This window comes from Crinia signifera, chromosome 6 (assembly GCF_055691185.1).
Source record: "Crinia signifera chromosome 6, ASM5569118v1, whole genome shotgun sequence".
Taxonomy (NCBI): domain Eukaryota; kingdom Metazoa; phylum Chordata; class Amphibia; order Anura; family Myobatrachidae; genus Crinia; species Crinia signifera.
Window position 1 is genome coordinate 144060783 of NC_139222.1, and position 17677 is coordinate 144078459.

Consider the following 17677-nt stretch of genomic DNA (forward strand, 5'->3'; position numbering starts at 1 on the left):
TTGAGTTTTGTTTGGTAAATTCATGTAATATAAATAAATACTAAAATACCAACAATCCATCATTAAGAAAAAAAAAAGTAGTAGCGCTAGACAATATTAAAATTAAAAAGACTTGATTTTAGAGTGTGATTTTAATACATTGACAATAAACAATGATGCACAATATGAAAATTATACATAATAACTTTGAAGCACAGGCACCAGAACACTTTTCTAATTGAGCATATAGTACTCCTACAAACTTGAGAGACTTTTTTCTGGATATTGTTTTATAAAGACCATCTGGCAGTACAAATAGGAGTGGATCCCAATACTATATTCTCAATGAGCAAAGTGCTCTGGGTGCCTGTGCTTTAAAATTATTTTTTATAATTTTAATATTGTGCATCATTGTTTATTATCAATGTATTAAAATCACAAGTATTTTTAATTTTAATATTGTCTAAGTAGCACTACTATTTTTTATTTTCTTGTATCTTGTTAAAGGGATCTCTCACTCCCTTTCCTAGTAGCAGCTTCACGACACATCCCATCTTAGTGCCCGATTGTGTTGTCTAGACAACCACACCCATATAATCCATCATTAAGGTGCAGATGTATCCAGCTTCTAGAAGTGATAAAGTGGAGAGTGATAAACAACCAGCCAATCAGCTCCTACCCATCATGTTACAGGCTGGGTTTGAAAAATTACAAGTAGGAGCTGATTGGCTGGTTGTTCATCACTCTCTACTTTATCACTTTTTGAAGCTTGATATATCTGGTACTAATAGAGAAATGAGGTCAAATAATGTAGCAAGGAACACAAACAGATGCAATGAATACTCTAAAGATGTTAGACTATATTGTCAATTTTGACCATTTTTGTTTAACATTTTAACAGTGGGGCTACCTTACAGCTTCTGGATGGGGCGCAATAATGAAAGACATTACTACTGGGGTGGCTCCAACCCTGGTATTCAAAGATGCGCTTGTGGCATAGAGAAGACATGTGCAGATCCAAGATATTTCTGCAACTGTGATGCTGATCACCTGCAATGGTATGTAAATGTAACTTGGGTGATATTATATTCAAAACGTGACTGATTACATCTTGTAAAATAATAATAGCTATTTAGTATTTCATATATTGTAGAAAGTAATCTATAGGCAACTAAAATGTTGTAGTGGTCATGCAAAGTGCTTATAGAAATGTGTACACATAATAAATTTCATTTTGTGCTGTTAATAACCTGCCTTCTTTTGTTCCCAATTACAACATCATCCTATATAATAAAACGCTAATGCTGCTGTTCACTTCTATGGGGACAATTCAAGTGTTTTGCATGCCTGTAGCTACTATGTGGCTCCCAACATTACTGTTATGTTGGTGCGTCATTTTGACGGGCTGGGAACAATGTTAATAAAAAAGCTAGTTTAATTTAGTATAGTAAGGGGGTCATGTAGTAGCTTCCCTAGGTGCAGGCATCGGTGCTATCATGGCGCATCTGCTTGATGATTTAAAGCATTAGTGTAATCCTTTCAAAGGCAAAAATAACCTTGAAATGTCACTTAGGGCCTTATTCTAGTTAACTCTTTCTGACAAAATCCTTCATAGATGGACAAAGCCATGTGCACTGCAGGTGGGGCAGATGTTACTTGTGCAGAGAGAGTTACATTTGGGTGGGGTTTTGCTTTAAAGTGAGATCTATATTGCAGTGTAAAAAAAAAGCAGTCAGTATTTACCCTGCACAGAAACAAAATAACTCAGCCAAATCTAATTCTCTCTTCACATTTAACATCTGCCCCCCTGCAGTGCACATGGTTTTGTCCATCTAAGAAGGATTTTGTCAGAAAGAGTGAACTAGAATAAGGCCCTTAATGTCCAAATGAATGGCTTGTCTTTCAACGTCACAATACCAAAGTGACCACTTGTATTGTTTCTGTTGTGAATTTTGTTTTAGGCGATATGACAAAGGTTTACTGACTTTCCGTGATCATCTACCAGTGACCCAAGTAGTTGTAGGAGATACCAACCGTTCCAGCTCTGAGGCCTGGTTTTTAGTTGGACCTCTACGTTGCTATGGAGACAGTAAGAGATGCTTCTCTACCAACCATACTAGTTTAAAAAACATGACTCAACTGCCTGCATGCAAATCTGCCCACTTATGTATCCTGATCCATCTAGCAGCGCTTGCTATAGATTAAAGTCACATTTTATTTCATAAGATGGTAGAATAATGGAAGCGGAGCCTCTTCTTTCTTGATAATGAATAATTAAAATTCACATTTAGATGCCCATTTCTCCCTGAGACAAGAGAGTATAGACCTGTGATAGCCTGTCTAAACTATGTCTACCAATGCAAATGTCTGAATTGACGTCATTCTATATCATTTACATATATTTAATTAAAGATAAATTGGCGATTGGCTGTGCAATATTTGTTTAGCTGTATTTTCTCACTGACTGACAGGGAATACGTGGAATACTGTAACATTTATGAAAGCAGCCAGCCTTATTTTCCCAACCTTCCGACCAGAGAAAAGCATGGATATCTCCTTTTACTTCAAGACCACCTCCTTTTCTGGAACATTTCTAGAGAACATGGCCAGTGACTTTCGGATTTTCATCAGAATTGAACTGAATAGTAAGTGAGGTTCTATCTATCTATCTATCTATCTATCTATCTATCTATCTATCTATCTATCTATCTATCTAATTTAAGAAACACTGTCGAGGAATTTAATACTAAAAGATGCTATATTAGCTGAAGTTTATAGTCATACTAAATATGTTTAACAGGAGGTGTCTCTATAACTACTTGAACATGTTTCATAGTGAACTGAGAGGTAAAATCTTATGAAACTGACAAAAATGGCTGCCTCCGCTATCTGTAGTATCTGTACCTATCAATAATCTGCCAATAGACTAAATATTGTTACTGGGTTAAAAAATGTTTTTTATTCAATTAGAACACAGGCCTGTTTCCCAATAATTGTTTCAATGCCATATAATAATCTGTATTAACAATGCTATATCTTTATAAACCATCTTCATTCTGTTCACAATTACACCAGCAACAACTGACTTGGTGTTTATTTATGATATTGGAAATGGTCACGAAAATGTCACTGTAAAATCACCAATACCCCTAAATGACAACGAGTGGCACCAAGTGAAGGCTGAAATGAATGTCAAGCTTGCCCGACTAAAAGTGGACAAAATGCCTTGGGTGATCCGCAACTTTCCTCTCCAGACCTACCTAAATACTTCATACGATAGACCACTTTATGTAGGTGAGTTCACAGAAACGATCTAAAAAAATAATATAAGTGTCACTGACAAAATGGCCTCCCCTGTCTAGTTGAGTTTGTAGTGGCTGTAATTTATGTGTGATCAATAGTTTCACATTAAAGTGTCATGGGCGTGCATGGAAAGCAATTCTTGTCATGTGTGTGGATAAAGGAAGCCTGTTTCTAGACTGATCTTAGCATGGGGTGTGTGCAAAAGCCGATAATAAAGATGACTGCTGGCATAAAAACAATGGATTGCATGACTTCCTGCTTGCAGATGTGGACCGCACTGGATAATACTGTCTGAGGGGGTGACAATAAAATAGTAGAGCTGCACATGTGTGGGTCAGCTCTCCTAGAGTGCTGGACAAACACCCAGCATGAAGAGAATATGGACATAGACGTGGCTAGAACCCAAAAAGTCATACACCAAGCGGGGTGGTGTCACGAGCACAACGCCATGACATTTTTTGCATGCGTGTGTGCAATAACTGAATGGAATTTCGCTTTAGCATAAGGTTGTAAACCTGGATTCCACGGCTGCCTACAAATATAGTCACTTTGCGTACAACTCAGAACAAGTCTCTCAATGTTCCATGAGATGCTGTTTGAACAAAATCAGGACATCTTCAACCTGTGCTCATATGCAATTTATTTATTTGCAAGGGCACTACTTGAGGATATGAAAAATACCAAAACACTTCACATAGTGGAATCTGAAGTAAAAAATTCTGGAGCTGGAGATTTAACTTGGTGGTCCCCTCTATATAGACCACCCATTTCATTATCTGTACCTTTTATGCTTCTTGATCACAGGTACTGCAGATTACAGAATGAAGGCATTCATTGGTTGCCTCCGTGGACTTCGGATGAATGGTGTGACCTTAGATTTGGAAGGCAAGGCCAATGAATCATTAGGTGTGAGAACTAACTGCACTGGCTACTGTGAGAGGCCCCGGATGGAGTGTCAGAATGGGGCCCGTTGTGTAGAGCGATACAGTTACTACACCTGTGACTGCAATGGAACAGGCTTTGAGGGTCCTTTCTGCACTAGAGGTAATGGAGAATTTCTTTGAGATGCTCAGGTAGATGATTACATGATTTATCATGCAGAGACTACAGTTGTGTCCATTTAAACTGTGGCTTTGATTGTACCAGGTCCTGGGTGATTTCGCTGCGCTGTGGCTTTTCCTCACATGAAGTTCTGTTGTGCTTCATCTGCGGTCAGTGCCAGATTAAGCCTTCGGGGGGCCCGGGGTACTTTAGACAGGGGGGCCCCTTTGCACTTGTCATTACTGGCCGCAAACTGCATGGGAGAATATTACACTGTCAAAACACAGAGTAAAGGCAGAATAAACTTGGTCAATGGGTAACTGCAGGGGATATATATATATATATATATATATATACAATTTTTCAAATGAAGTAGGCACTCACCAGCACTGAGAGTTGTGCAAAAAATGCAGATAAAGTTTTATTCCATCAAGTCATCAGTAATAGTCTATTACTATTACTGATGACTTGATGGAATAAAACTTTATCTGCATTTTTTGCACAACTCTCAGTGCTGGTGAGTGCCTACTTCATTTGAAAAATTGTATGATTGGGATGAAGATCCTCTAGAGTGGAGCACCACCCTGTGTCTCCTTTTGTGGACTGAGTGCGGTTCTCCTACAACTGTTTATATATATATATATATATATATATATATATATATATATATATATATATATATACACACACACATACAGTACACATACATACTTACCACATGAAAAGCCTGTGTTTGTCCCTCTGCACCTTACTCTGTAGGAGACCTCACAGTCCTAGTGCTGCCTCTGATTAAAAACCCTCCCATGACTAAGCTGCTGCTGCTGTTCTCCATGGGCCTGAGAAGCATGTAATGAGCTCTACCAATCAGAGCTCAGCACAAACCTCTCAGCCTCTGCCCTCTCACTGAGCAAAGTGTCATGGGAATTATTAAACTCCCAGTAATGCACAGCACACTTGTGCAATCAGTGTGCCTTGGCTCCTGATGCTCAGCACCATTAATCATTGTCACATTGGCAGATAGGTGAAGCTGCATCACTACCCCACTGCCATGCACAAAACCTTTAGCAAAAAAAAAATAAAAAATTCTTAAAAAAAAAAAAAAATACATGCCAAACACAGGGGGACCCTAGCTAGAGGGGGGCCCAGGGGCACTGACCCCTTGTGCCTCCATTATAATCCGGCCCTGTCTGCGGTGAAATTCCTGTGTGATTAAAGTGGCAGCCTGGTGTTCCTGATATGGTGTTTCTGATATGCCAGTGGCATAGCATACCATATTATTCTTAACATTTTAATTCTTATTCACATTGCAGATGCATTAACAAACCACATTGCTACGTCTGCGATGCAAATAAGAATAATTTAGTATGCTACACATTTTGGATCAGCTCAGTCATATATATATATATATATATATATATATATATATATATATATATATATATATATAGCATATATACATGCTACATTTAGAACAATGTTGTGTAAAGTTAGCAGATAAGAGCCACCAGAACTATTTAAATACCTTTTTGTTTTTTCTTAAACCTAATATTTCTATGTGCTGGTGGTGGCAGGAAAAGGGCGCAGTGCCCTCATTACTTTGGCCCTGTGCCTGCATTCTAGTATTTATTTTCCACCCTTGGAAATGTTCTCATTTAGAAGTAACTTATTTATACTCAAATTAGAATGAACATATATCCTCCAATTTGATCTCTGTTTTGGTCTTCCAATCTTTCCTTAGACATTGGTGCATATTTTGAGGCAGGAACCTGGCTCCGTCACAATATCCTGTCCGCTGGGATGGTGGCTGCCCAAGAATTTGCCAAAGTGGTGTCCCTTCCGCTTTTTGTCAGCAACCTCACCCGTGAGGAAATTTCATTTAGCTTCAGGACAACTACAGCCCCAGCTGTTCTTCTGTACATCAGCTCATTCTCCTCTGATTACATAGCATTCCTTCTTAGACCAGATGGTGAGTGGCTTCTTGTATGTTTTATAAAGTTTTCATTATATTTGTTTAAAACAAAAAGTTATCTGAAAACTGGTTGTCTTGTTCTTGGCTACAGAATAACACATTGAGGGCCAAGCTTCAAAAGTTTGAGAAATGTCAGGCAGGAGCTGATTGGTTGGTTGATTATCACTCTCCATTTTATCACTTTTGAAGCTTAGTGCATCTGGTCCTGGTTGTTCTATAGCCGAGTTCCAAGTATGGCCTGCATGTTATTATATTGCTAGGATTACTGAGTACAATGTGAACATGCACACCGCAGGTTATCACCGTTAATGTATGGATGTATAGGGCTCTGATGTATTATCAACAAGAGCACATGGGTCATATATTGGAAATATTATCCAAATATTAAAAGATATATAGTTGTAAATTATTTTTTTATAAAAAGTTGCTTAGAAGGCTCAGATATATGGTGAAACTGTGTTTTTTAAATGTAAGCAATTCCCTGGTTCTTAAATAATTAATAACAGTATGGCAGAGGCACCTGCCCTTCCTTGATTGAATGACATTTTAGTTCATCAATGTAAACTGGATGGACCATGGGCCCCCAGCTCATTTCCCAGTAAGCAAAGAATGCCCCACCCTTTGTTTGATTTTACATTTGTCTGCTGGATCAAACAGATTATTGTAGATAAGCTGCAGTTAGCAATAAACACCATGAAAGCAGAAAAACCTATATGTGAAGGCATACAGATACACATAGGTGGCGTGGTTATTGCAAATGTATAAAACTGTGCAAAACTTGTATGTCATCACAAAACAAGTGATATTTGCATTTCACAAGAGTATATTTCTCCATTACTAAATAAGCAAATTCTACGCACCAATAATTTAATTTGCTTGAAGTATCCCATAGCAACGAGCAGGTTAATCCAAAATCAGTTTAGCTGAAAAAGGGAACTGTGAACACACAGTAAGGTACACTGATATAGTGCTTCTCTCCCTTTAGTTGTCTTTGTGTATCTTCCCAATCTGCCCCTGGAAAATATATATTAACATAACAGGGAATATGGTTATTGGAAACAAATTCCCTGTGTATTATGTATGCTGTACATTGACATACTTGGCAATAAAGTGATTCTTATTCTGATTCTTCCTGGAATTGCATTGAAATACTTAAATCTCCTCAGTCTCCAAGCAATAATGCTGAGTCCAAAGACCAAGCAAGCAGATATATATATATATATATATATATATATATATATATAAAAGGTACTTGTTTCCTAGCAAGGCGCCACCGATTTTAATTGTATGCAATCGGGTTGCAAAAATCGGGTCAATCGCATCGCATGCAATTTGGTTGCGATTGACCCGATTTTTGCAACCCGATTACATACAATTAAAATCGGTAGCGCTGTGCTAGGAAACAAGTGATGGTACTTATGTAGTATCTGGGCGTCCGATTTAGAAATCGGATCGTATCGCATCGCATCGTATCGCATCGCATGCGACCAAATCGTATGCGATGCGATGGTCAAGATTTTTCCATAGGATTCAATGTTAAAATGGTCTGAGTCCATTTTAACATATAATTCAATGGGAAAAAGGGGTCCTTTTCCTTTCCCCACTATCCAAGTGGGCATGGAGTTGGATATAAACCTGTGGCGAGCGTAGCGAGCCACCGAGCCCGAAGCGTGGCGAGCGTAGCGAGCCCCGCGAGGGGACACAGAATGCTTTTTAAGAAATATGCGTCCCCTCGCGGGGCACGCTTCGCTCGCCACGCTTCGGGCTCGGTGGCTCGCTGCGCTCGCCACGCTATATAAAATCAACTCTATGCCCACTTGGATAGTGGGGAAATGAACAGGACCTTCTTAACATTGAATCCTATGCAAAATCGCATCGAATCGCATCGCATCGCATCGCATCTGATTGTATGCCTTAAGGTAAGGCATACAATCACAAAATCGGCAGCCCAGATACTACATAAGTACCCAAGTGATTGACCCGACCGACCCGATTTTACATTGGCCCCAATGTTAAATGCCCCCCAGACCCCATTTTTCATTGTATGCCCCCCCATTGTTAAAGCCACGCCAACGTGAACCCGAAGCGTGGCGAGCGCAGCGGTACGCGTCCTCCGACCTTTTCATACCCCCACTATCCACGTTGGCGTGGAGTTGATTTTATATAGTGTGGTAAACGCAGCGAGCCACCGAGCCCGAAGCGCTGCGAGCGGACGCGCATTTCTTCACAGGTATTACGCATGCGCTCGCCACGCTTTGGGTTCGTGGCTCGGTGGCTCGCTGCGCTCGCCACACTATATAAAATCAACTCCACGCTGACGTGGATAGTGGGGGTATGAAAAGGTCGGAGGACGTGTACCGCCGCCCCTCGCGGGCTCGCTACGCTTCGGTTTGGCGCTCATCGTGGGGGGGTGTTAACAATGGGGGGGGGGGGGGGCATTTGACATACAAATTACCCATCAGGGTGGGTATACAATAAAAAATTGGGTATGGGGGGCCATTTAACATTGGTTCCTATGTAAAATCGGGTCCATCGCATTGGTCGCATTGTATGCCATTATAATGGCATACAGTGGACCCGATTTTACATAGGAATTTAACATTACATACAATGCTTACAATATAAAATCGGGTCGGTCGCATTGGTCGCATCGCATGCCATTATAATGGCATGCGATGGACCCGATTTTACATTTGTTGGGAAACCTCAAAAAAAGCCCGAAATTGGGTCGGACGGGTCCCATCGCATACCTTAAGTTAAGGTATGCGATGGTACCCGATGGGCGCTGTGCTGGGAAACAAGTACCATATAAGATATATAAATATTTATCAGTCAAGTGCTTGAAGAACTTTTGTTTCAAGTTATGTATCGGCACAATGATGTTTTAAGGGTACTTGTGTAGTTTCACGGCGCCACTAGATCGCATGCGATATCGCATGCGAATTTGACATTCGATATCGCATCTGATATCGCATGCGATTTACTATCCATTTCATTACCCCACTATCCAAGCGGGCATAGAGTTGATTTTATATAGCGTGGCGAGTGCAGCGAGCCACAGAGCCCGAAGCGTGGCGAGGGGACACGGAATGTATATGATGGAATTGCATGCAAATGGCATGCGATATCGTCAGTTGCTTTGAAACAACATCCGTGTCCGCTCGCCACGCTTCGGGCTCGGTGGCTTGCAGTTGGAGAATGCCCCTTTCATGTGTTTTGCATTATATTCAAATCAATCAAATTCTATTTGTGTTATCACAGGAACCTTGCAGATGAATTACCAGCTGCGCAGCAAAAGCCCAAATGTCTTCCAGCTGAGTAAAAAAAACATGACAGATGGCAGACCTCACAGGGTTAACGTCACCAGGGACTACCGTACGATTTACATTCAGGTAAAGTGAAAGTCTTGCCCATTGGAAGATGCTCCACGGACAGCGGATGCTGTGGAGCGTTTTTTTCTTCTCAACATGCATCCAGATTCCGGAGTCTTTGTTTGCAATTGAGGCGCATAAGAGATGCATGGTCTCATAAGTAAGTTAGCGGAAGTAGGGAGATGGTCTGTGTTATGGGAATGTGTGCAATATTATTTGCATACAGACCTTTTTGCTGCTGTGCGATCAGATTATCGATAGACAATGCACATGCATGACGCCGGCCAGCAAATAAATCCTGCCACTCTTGATCACTAGCCATTCCCAAGGTGATTGACAGGAAGCCAGCATTTGGGGGTTGTACCCAACTGTTTCATGAATGTGTTTAAAAAAAACGCAGGCGTGCCCATGCATTTTAGGGGAGGGTGTGTGACATCAGCTCTGGCCTCGATCAGGCTGATTTTATTGCAGTCACCGAGTAAGTCCATACTCGGAGCATGCGAACAGCGATGAGCAGTGGTGAAATTATTCGAGTGGCTTATGAACGGTTTTGGAAACATTAGCATGGTGGTGAAGTCTGTACACGTCTATTCAGACATTGATTTGCAAGGCAGGATTTCTCTCTGGTGGGGTGGCATTTACTCTATTGGAAGGCTGAGAGATAATGGGAACTGAATATTGTTTTAAGTAAAGGTGACATGGTATAGGAGGCATAGGAGAAACTGGAGAGTGAACATGTGCTATTGTGGTGAAGTGCTATATATGGTACTGGAAATTTAAGAGACCATAGTTATTGAAACAATTTGAGGCAGCATAGTACTGGAAGGGTAGGGATGGTAGTAATGCATCTATTAGTTATTGAGGGTAGGAGACTGTGGTAAAAGCTGAATGTATCTATACAAACCCCAGTCTGTTAGATATGCAGTGTGGCTCTAGAGGTGGGCTGCAGCACCGTCCAACATTCAAATTGGGGAGCCAGACCAACATCCACCACAAACATTGCTGAGCATAGTATTAAGCTCACATGTGTTATAGGCTAGTATTTCTCATATCCCATCCTCAGATACACTTACAGTCCAAGTTTTTCTATATTTGCAAGCTGAAGTACAGGTGTATTCATTACTGATTAATACATTTCAAAGATTTAAAGGTGGTACTAATATATCCCCTCATTTTGGATGGGGGCCTGGAAAACAGGCACAGTTAGCGGTCCTGGAGGACTGGATTTGAGAAACATTGTTCTATGTGCTTATAAACCAGGCATGTCCAAACTATGGCCCTCCATCTGTTGTGAAACTACACATCCCAGCATGCCTTGCAATAGTTTTAGCATTCCCTAATAGCAAAACTGTAGCAAGGCATGATGGGACTTGGAGTTTCACAACAGCTTGAGGGCCATAGTTTGGACATGCCTGTTATAAAGACTGATCTGGTTTAGTTATATAGCCAGAACTGGTAAGTGTAAATCTGTGTTATAGTGTGTACAGAAGGTAAGATTTGGCTTCCGATGTTCCCGATATAGGGAACATCGGAAGCAATATTGCATGCTTTTTTAGGGCTACCGTGTGAGCGCATATCGGCAGCCAGATAGAGAGGGCAGGCAACACTATATATTGCAGATCTACACTATATAGTCTAAATTGTGCCCCTCTGTCATGCCGTGCGATGCAAGTCCCGATGCGATCTGATCGTGTCGGGACTCGCATCTCAAGGCAGGATCTGCCGTGTGTACACACCATTAGACTAATCACATGCTGGATGATATTGTGAGCTGGTTTGATCACTTAATTAAATGTCAAAATGTGTGTGTTAGGCCTGAACATTAATTCTACTCCTTACAGGTGGACTACTATGACGTGGTGGAGAAACAGTTTTTCTTGTGGGAGGACCCAAAGTTTGACACCCCAAAAGCTCTATATCTTGGCAGAGTCGTAGGTCAGTTTCTCTTATCCTAGCTCTCTGTTCACAACTTGTCCCTATAGTTATATACAAGTAAACACATCCTATACAAACATGGTCTCACTTTTTTGCCGTCCAATCTTCTACCATTATAAAGACACATGCTGGACTTTGCATGGCTTAAGGTACTCCTGTGGATTCTCCTTCATTCCCATGGCCATTGAGGGCTGTGGTAATTAAGAATATTTGGATCCCTTGAGTGGCAACCAACTTTCTAACCTCAGTGTTTCCAGTGGTATCTAGATGATAAATTGGTTGACAGTCATTGGCATATTGATTGACAGTCAATAGGTCGACACCATATGGTCAACAGGTTTAAAAAGTTGGCATAACAATGGCCGACACACAATTGGGCGACACAAATTTGGGAATAGTAATCTTGTTCGGAGTGCGGCAATCATACACATGTATACACTGATGATGGTCACATAACATGGAATATACAAGATTTGTCCATAAAAACCTTTCACTCTGGTGACATATTGTACATGTTGACATTAACCACCATTGTCCTATTGACTGTTTACCAAGACATTGTAGATCTATTATACCACACCCCTTCTACTATAACAGACATTTAAGATCCCTGACAATTATTTGTTCTAAACCAATCTAATATGAATATTGTGTGTGTGATTTTTATTTCACTACTTTGGTAAAATGAATACGGTAGGGGTCATTGGGAACTGTTGAAGTATTTGTTGACATACCCCTGATTTTCTGCTTTTAGAGACTGGCGCAATAGATCCCGAAGTGCAGAAATTTAACACACCAGGTTTCATAGGATGCCTGGCAGATGTACGCTTCAACAACATCACACCAATACGAGATATCTTCCGATCTCGTAGGATGGCAGCATTGATCACAGTGAAGGGATCTCTGGTGGAATCTAACTGTGGTGCCATGCCCTTGAAAATATACCACATACCATATGACTTGGACCCATGGTACATTGGGGCAGGTAAGGAACAAGAACTTATCGTCTGTGATATCTCTTTTTAGTGAATTCCTGAATTAGGCAGTGGTGATAAATTCATAGGAACAAAAAAATTAAGTCTGACCAGGTCTAAAGTTTATATATATATATATATATATATATATAAATATATATATATATATATATATATATCGCAATATTCCGGGGGCACTCAGGAATCAACTGAACAAGAAGCACAGCCTCACACGGGTATTAGCCGACGTTTCAATAAGGTTTACTTATTTTCATCAGGCCATGCCCTGATGAAAATAAGTAAACCTTATTGAAACGTCGGCTAATACACGTGTGAGGCTGTGCTTCTTGTTCAGTTGATTCCTGAGTGCCGCCGGAATATTGCGATATTGTGGGACTGCCTTGGTTCCTAAATGCGGATGGCAACAGGTAAGTAAGTAAGCCTTGTATAGCGAGTGCCAGGACCCACCAACCATTATATATATATATATATATATATATATATATATATATATATATATATATATACAGAAACTCCCAGTCTCACCAGAGACTTCAAAGCATCAGAGATTCTCAGGGGCACGATGTCCTGTTTTAATGGGTCAAATATGGAGCCTGCCGAAGTTTCGGTCCTACAGGACCATTCTCAAGGCAGTGAGGTATCGAACAGGTAACACGTCATCACAGTAATAAAGGGAACAGGAACAGGGAGCCGGTGTCCGGGCCCTGCTTTATAGGGGAGTGTGTCAACTCCCACTTCCGCGTGCGCTCCACAAGGTGGAACCCACGGCGTCACTTCCGGGTCAGACCGGAAGTGCCCGGCCGCGATGTTATGCGGCTCAAAGTGCCAATGTGAGGCGCATATAGCGGAGGTCAGCGCAGTCACACTAGCCGCTGTGGGCATAGATGCTTTCCAGGCGGTGGGGATCGCAGATGAAGGGATCACCAGGTGCGTGTGCACTATCCAGTCACGTGGGGCAGACCAATCAGGGATGCTGATGGAAGTCTGCCGGTCACGTGGTTAGTGTTTGTCAATACGCTGTCAGTGTCAGTGCAGCTATGCCAAGTTGTGACTGGCTGCCAGCAGGGCCTCTGACACCGGCTCCCTGTCCCTGTTACCTTTATTGCTGTGACGACCGTGTTACCTGTTCGATACCTCACTGCCTTGAGAATGGTCCTGTAGGACCGAAACGTCGGCAGGCTCCATATGTTACCCATTAAAATGGGACATCGTGCCCCTGCGAATCTCTGATGCTTTGCAGTCTGGTGAGTGCTATTTTCCCTCATGGGAGTTTCTGTATTTATATAGCACTGTTTTTCACTAACATTGCTATTTATATCCAATATACAATAGCACAGACGGGTGGCACTCCAGAAATAAATACAGTAGTCAGGGGATAAGGTGATCCAACGTTTCAAATGATATTACAACATTACACCCTGATGAAAAATGTTGTAATAACATTTGAAACGTTGGATCACCTTATCCCCTGACTACTGTATTTATTTCTGGAGTGCCACCCTTCTGTGCCATTGTATGTATATATATATATATATATATATATATATATATATATATATATGCAGGTAGAAGAATGGTGGCACTCGCAGGCTTGAATAAAACAGTGTTCTTTATATAAACATTTTAAAGTGCATACAAGCGCCGACGTTTCGGGGGTATAACCCCGTTTTCAAGGTGCAGAATAGTGACTATTCTGCACCTTGAAAACGGGGTTATACCCCTGAAACGTCGGAGCTTGTATGCACTTTAAAATGTTTATATAAAGAACACTGTTTTATTCAAGCCTGCGAGTGCCACCATTCTTCTACCTGCTTATACACTGTGCCATTGGGAGGCACCGCAGCAGATGCTACTTAAGGAGTGAGTGCCAGTCCGCACACTGGATATATATTTTTATATATATATATATATATATATATATAGACTTGGATGAAGGATGCGGCACACCATTCACGTAAACAGGAACAACTTTTTTAATGCATATAGCAACGTTTCAATGCCTAATACGGCATTTTCATCAGGCTGATGAAAATGCCGTATTAGGCATTGAAACGTTGCTATACTGTATGCATTAAAAAAGTTGTTCCTGTTTACGTGAATGGTGTGCCGCATCCTTCATCCAAGTCTACCTACTTTCCTATGCGGGCACCCATGCAGCACTAAACTAAGGTGGTTGTGCCTGACACCCTGGATCGCTATATATATATATATATATATATTATATAATGAGTTGCGTATGGATTTTCAGCTGATTGGCGATACTTTCACAAGTCATTTGCGGACTTGTACAGTGTGGATTATGCAGGGAACATCTGATCGCAGGCATCCACAAATTCGTACAGCAGCTATCAGGTCTGAATTAGGCCCTAACCCAGAAAATGGAAATAACAGATGATAAGTCCATGATACCTGCAGGAACTCCGTTCCTGAGCCTCTTATTATATATGACATCATCAGGAACTGGGTTTCCGAACATTTTCTTTCTGGGCCAAAATTTTTTTTTTTTTTTTAAATGTTTTATTGATCCTCAAATATTGCAATTGTTACAAACAGTAGGGATAACAGATGTAAGAGTATTAAATGAGGAGCAATCCACAATTTTCCATAAACATACCTAAATAATAAAAGATAAAATAAAAAGGAGGCATAACATGGCAACTCCGGTGGTAACATAATGGTGGTTTGAGCATTGATATATGATAAGCAATACCGTATCAAAATGTACTTTCCATTAGATAAATTTTATTTTAAAGTCCCCTGTGAGTTCCTACATTTCTAAATACAATATATACATCTCTGTCTCTGTCTCTCTTTTATTTAATCGACGACCCCCCCCCCCCCCCCCCCCCCGACCTGGAGTTCCTGTACCTATTTTTCCAGAAAAATAGCATACCTCCCAACATGACCCATTCCAGGAGGGACACAGTGCTCTGTTCCTGGACATCCCTCTTAATTTAGGATTGCCATCACCTGTTATAAACAGGTCCATTGATAAGAAAGGTGTTTTAACACAGGTGATGGTGATCCTAAATTAAGAGGGAAGTCGAGGAATAGAGCATTCTGTCCCTCCTGGAGAGGGTCATTTTGGGAGTTATGAAATAGTACTGTATCATGTGCGCACACAGCGGGGGTTTCCAAGTACCTGGAACACACACACACACACACACACACACCCCTCCTACCACCACACACACACTCATGCCGATCCAACAGCCATCCAATATATTTTTCTTTTGAGATGCTGGAACAGGAGTGCCGTTGGCTGTATCTTTAAAATGCCCTTGTGTTCACTGAGCTGGGCTGATTGTTCAGCAGGGGGAGCTGCAGAGCTAATAAGCCCTTATAGAGGGTGAAACCCCTAGGACGCCAGAAGAGATATGTGGAAAACCTTCCTTTTGTTTAAGACTTATATACAAGGTCTCATTTCTCACAATTTAAACCAGTGGTTCCCAAACTGTGTGCCGTGGCACCCAGGGGTGCGGTGGGATACTTGCATGGGTACCCTGGGTTGGTGGTCCAGGACCAATTTAAATTATTTATGGTCAATGTAACAGGCAAAACCAGTGCTGGTGGCTGCCAATCATAACATATGCGGACAAACAGAAGTGAATACTGTTCCTCACCACATATCTTGACCATAAACATTACATATAAACACTATATTCTTCATTTATATTTTTTTTCTGAAATCCTCATCAATAAACTTTTGGGCTAGGGTACCATGATTCAAAATAGTTTGTGAACCACTGCTTTAAACCATCATTTTTTATGTTTCGAATATATCCACTTTGTGGAAATACCACTGTGAACGCCTGATGAAGTTTTTTATTTAATATTTTTATTCGGGATACGGTCATTGGGTCACCAGCATGTTGGTCGACAGTCATTAGGTCGACATGCATTTAGGTCGACATAAGTCTAGGTTGACATGATGGAAGGTCGACATGCGTCTAGGTCGACATGGGTTAGGTCGACAGTCGAAAGGTCGACATGGGGTTTTCCGCTGTTTTTTTGAGCCGACATGTGCCTACAGCCGGTATTTCATGCCCTACCATCTACTAGGGCGTGGTGGGAGAATAAAATAGTGTGCCGAGTGTAGCGAGCAGTGCTGCGTTTCAGTGCCCATGTCAACTGTGTCGACGTCCGGTACAACAAAGAGAAAAACCCCATGTCGACCTAATGACCCTGTTGACCTAACCCATGTCCACCTACACTCATTACGACCTAAATGCATGTCGACCTAATGATTGTTGACCAACATTGTGGTGACCTAATGATCCATACCCTTTTATTCATATTGATAGTATTTAAGATGAATTCATCTGTATCAGGGTTACATTTTGAATGTGACAAGTCATTGCTATGATTTTGTCCAACATGAGGACACAAACTGTATGTGCTGGTTTCCCTAAAGTTGCTCAGTAACTCATTCTGTTCTGTTTTCTAGTGTTTCCTCATGTACATGACAATGAGCTTGCTGGGATTATTGCATGTAAGTATTTTCACTCTGTAATGACTGATTTTATGAATGTAAGAACACCTGAATAGAATATGGCAACCTAGGGGTATGGAGAAAAAGTCACTATTGTAATGTATGCTTGGAAGTATATGGCACTCACCTAATAAAAGAAGCCACAGCCATGGCACGAAATAACAGGAGAAGGCAAGTATATAGCACAGTTTGGTCATAGATGCTTCAACACTTGGTGCACAGAAACATCTGCTTCTTCAAAATGCAATTGGGATTTTCTCGGCTACAGAACTGCTAATGTTAGCAAGTGAAGCTTCTGAGGAATGAACAAAACCATGTGCACTGCAGGCGGGGCAGATGTAACATGTATACAGAGAGTTAGATTTGCGTGAGTTATTTTGTTTCTGTGCATCAAACTCTCTGTATACATGTTACATCTGCCCCACCTGCAGTGCACATGGTTTTGCCCATTTTGAGAACAAAGTTGTAGTCCGATCAGATCTGAATAAGGACCGTACTCTGGCCTAAAAGGAAGATTTGACTTAGAACAGGCTTATCTTTATTGAAGATGAGCTCCTAGTTCCAAAACTAATAACTGGAGACAGCTTAAAGA

At 41.1% G+C, this 17677-nt stretch overlaps 1 protein-coding gene across 1 annotated transcript in view; it reads left to right on the top strand.

Annotated features, from left to right (window-relative positions):
- Positions 1-17677, top strand: part of CNTNAP1 (contactin associated protein 1) — a 68479-nt gene that overhangs the window by 38603 nt on the left and 12199 nt on the right. Inside the window, exons 14-23 of the mRNA XM_083147520.1 lie at positions 881-1037; positions 1941-2068; positions 2451-2624; positions 3055-3273; positions 4087-4326; positions 6062-6289; positions 9554-9684; positions 11505-11598; positions 12353-12583; positions 17041-17085. Of these exons, the coding sequence (XP_083003646.1) occupies positions 881-1037; positions 1941-2068; positions 2451-2624; positions 3055-3273; positions 4087-4326; positions 6062-6289; positions 9554-9684; positions 11505-11598; positions 12353-12583; positions 17041-17085 (1647 nt within the window). The remainder of the gene's footprint in view (positions 1-880; positions 1038-1940; positions 2069-2450; positions 2625-3054; positions 3274-4086; positions 4327-6061; positions 6290-9553; positions 9685-11504; positions 11599-12352; positions 12584-17040; positions 17086-17677) is intronic.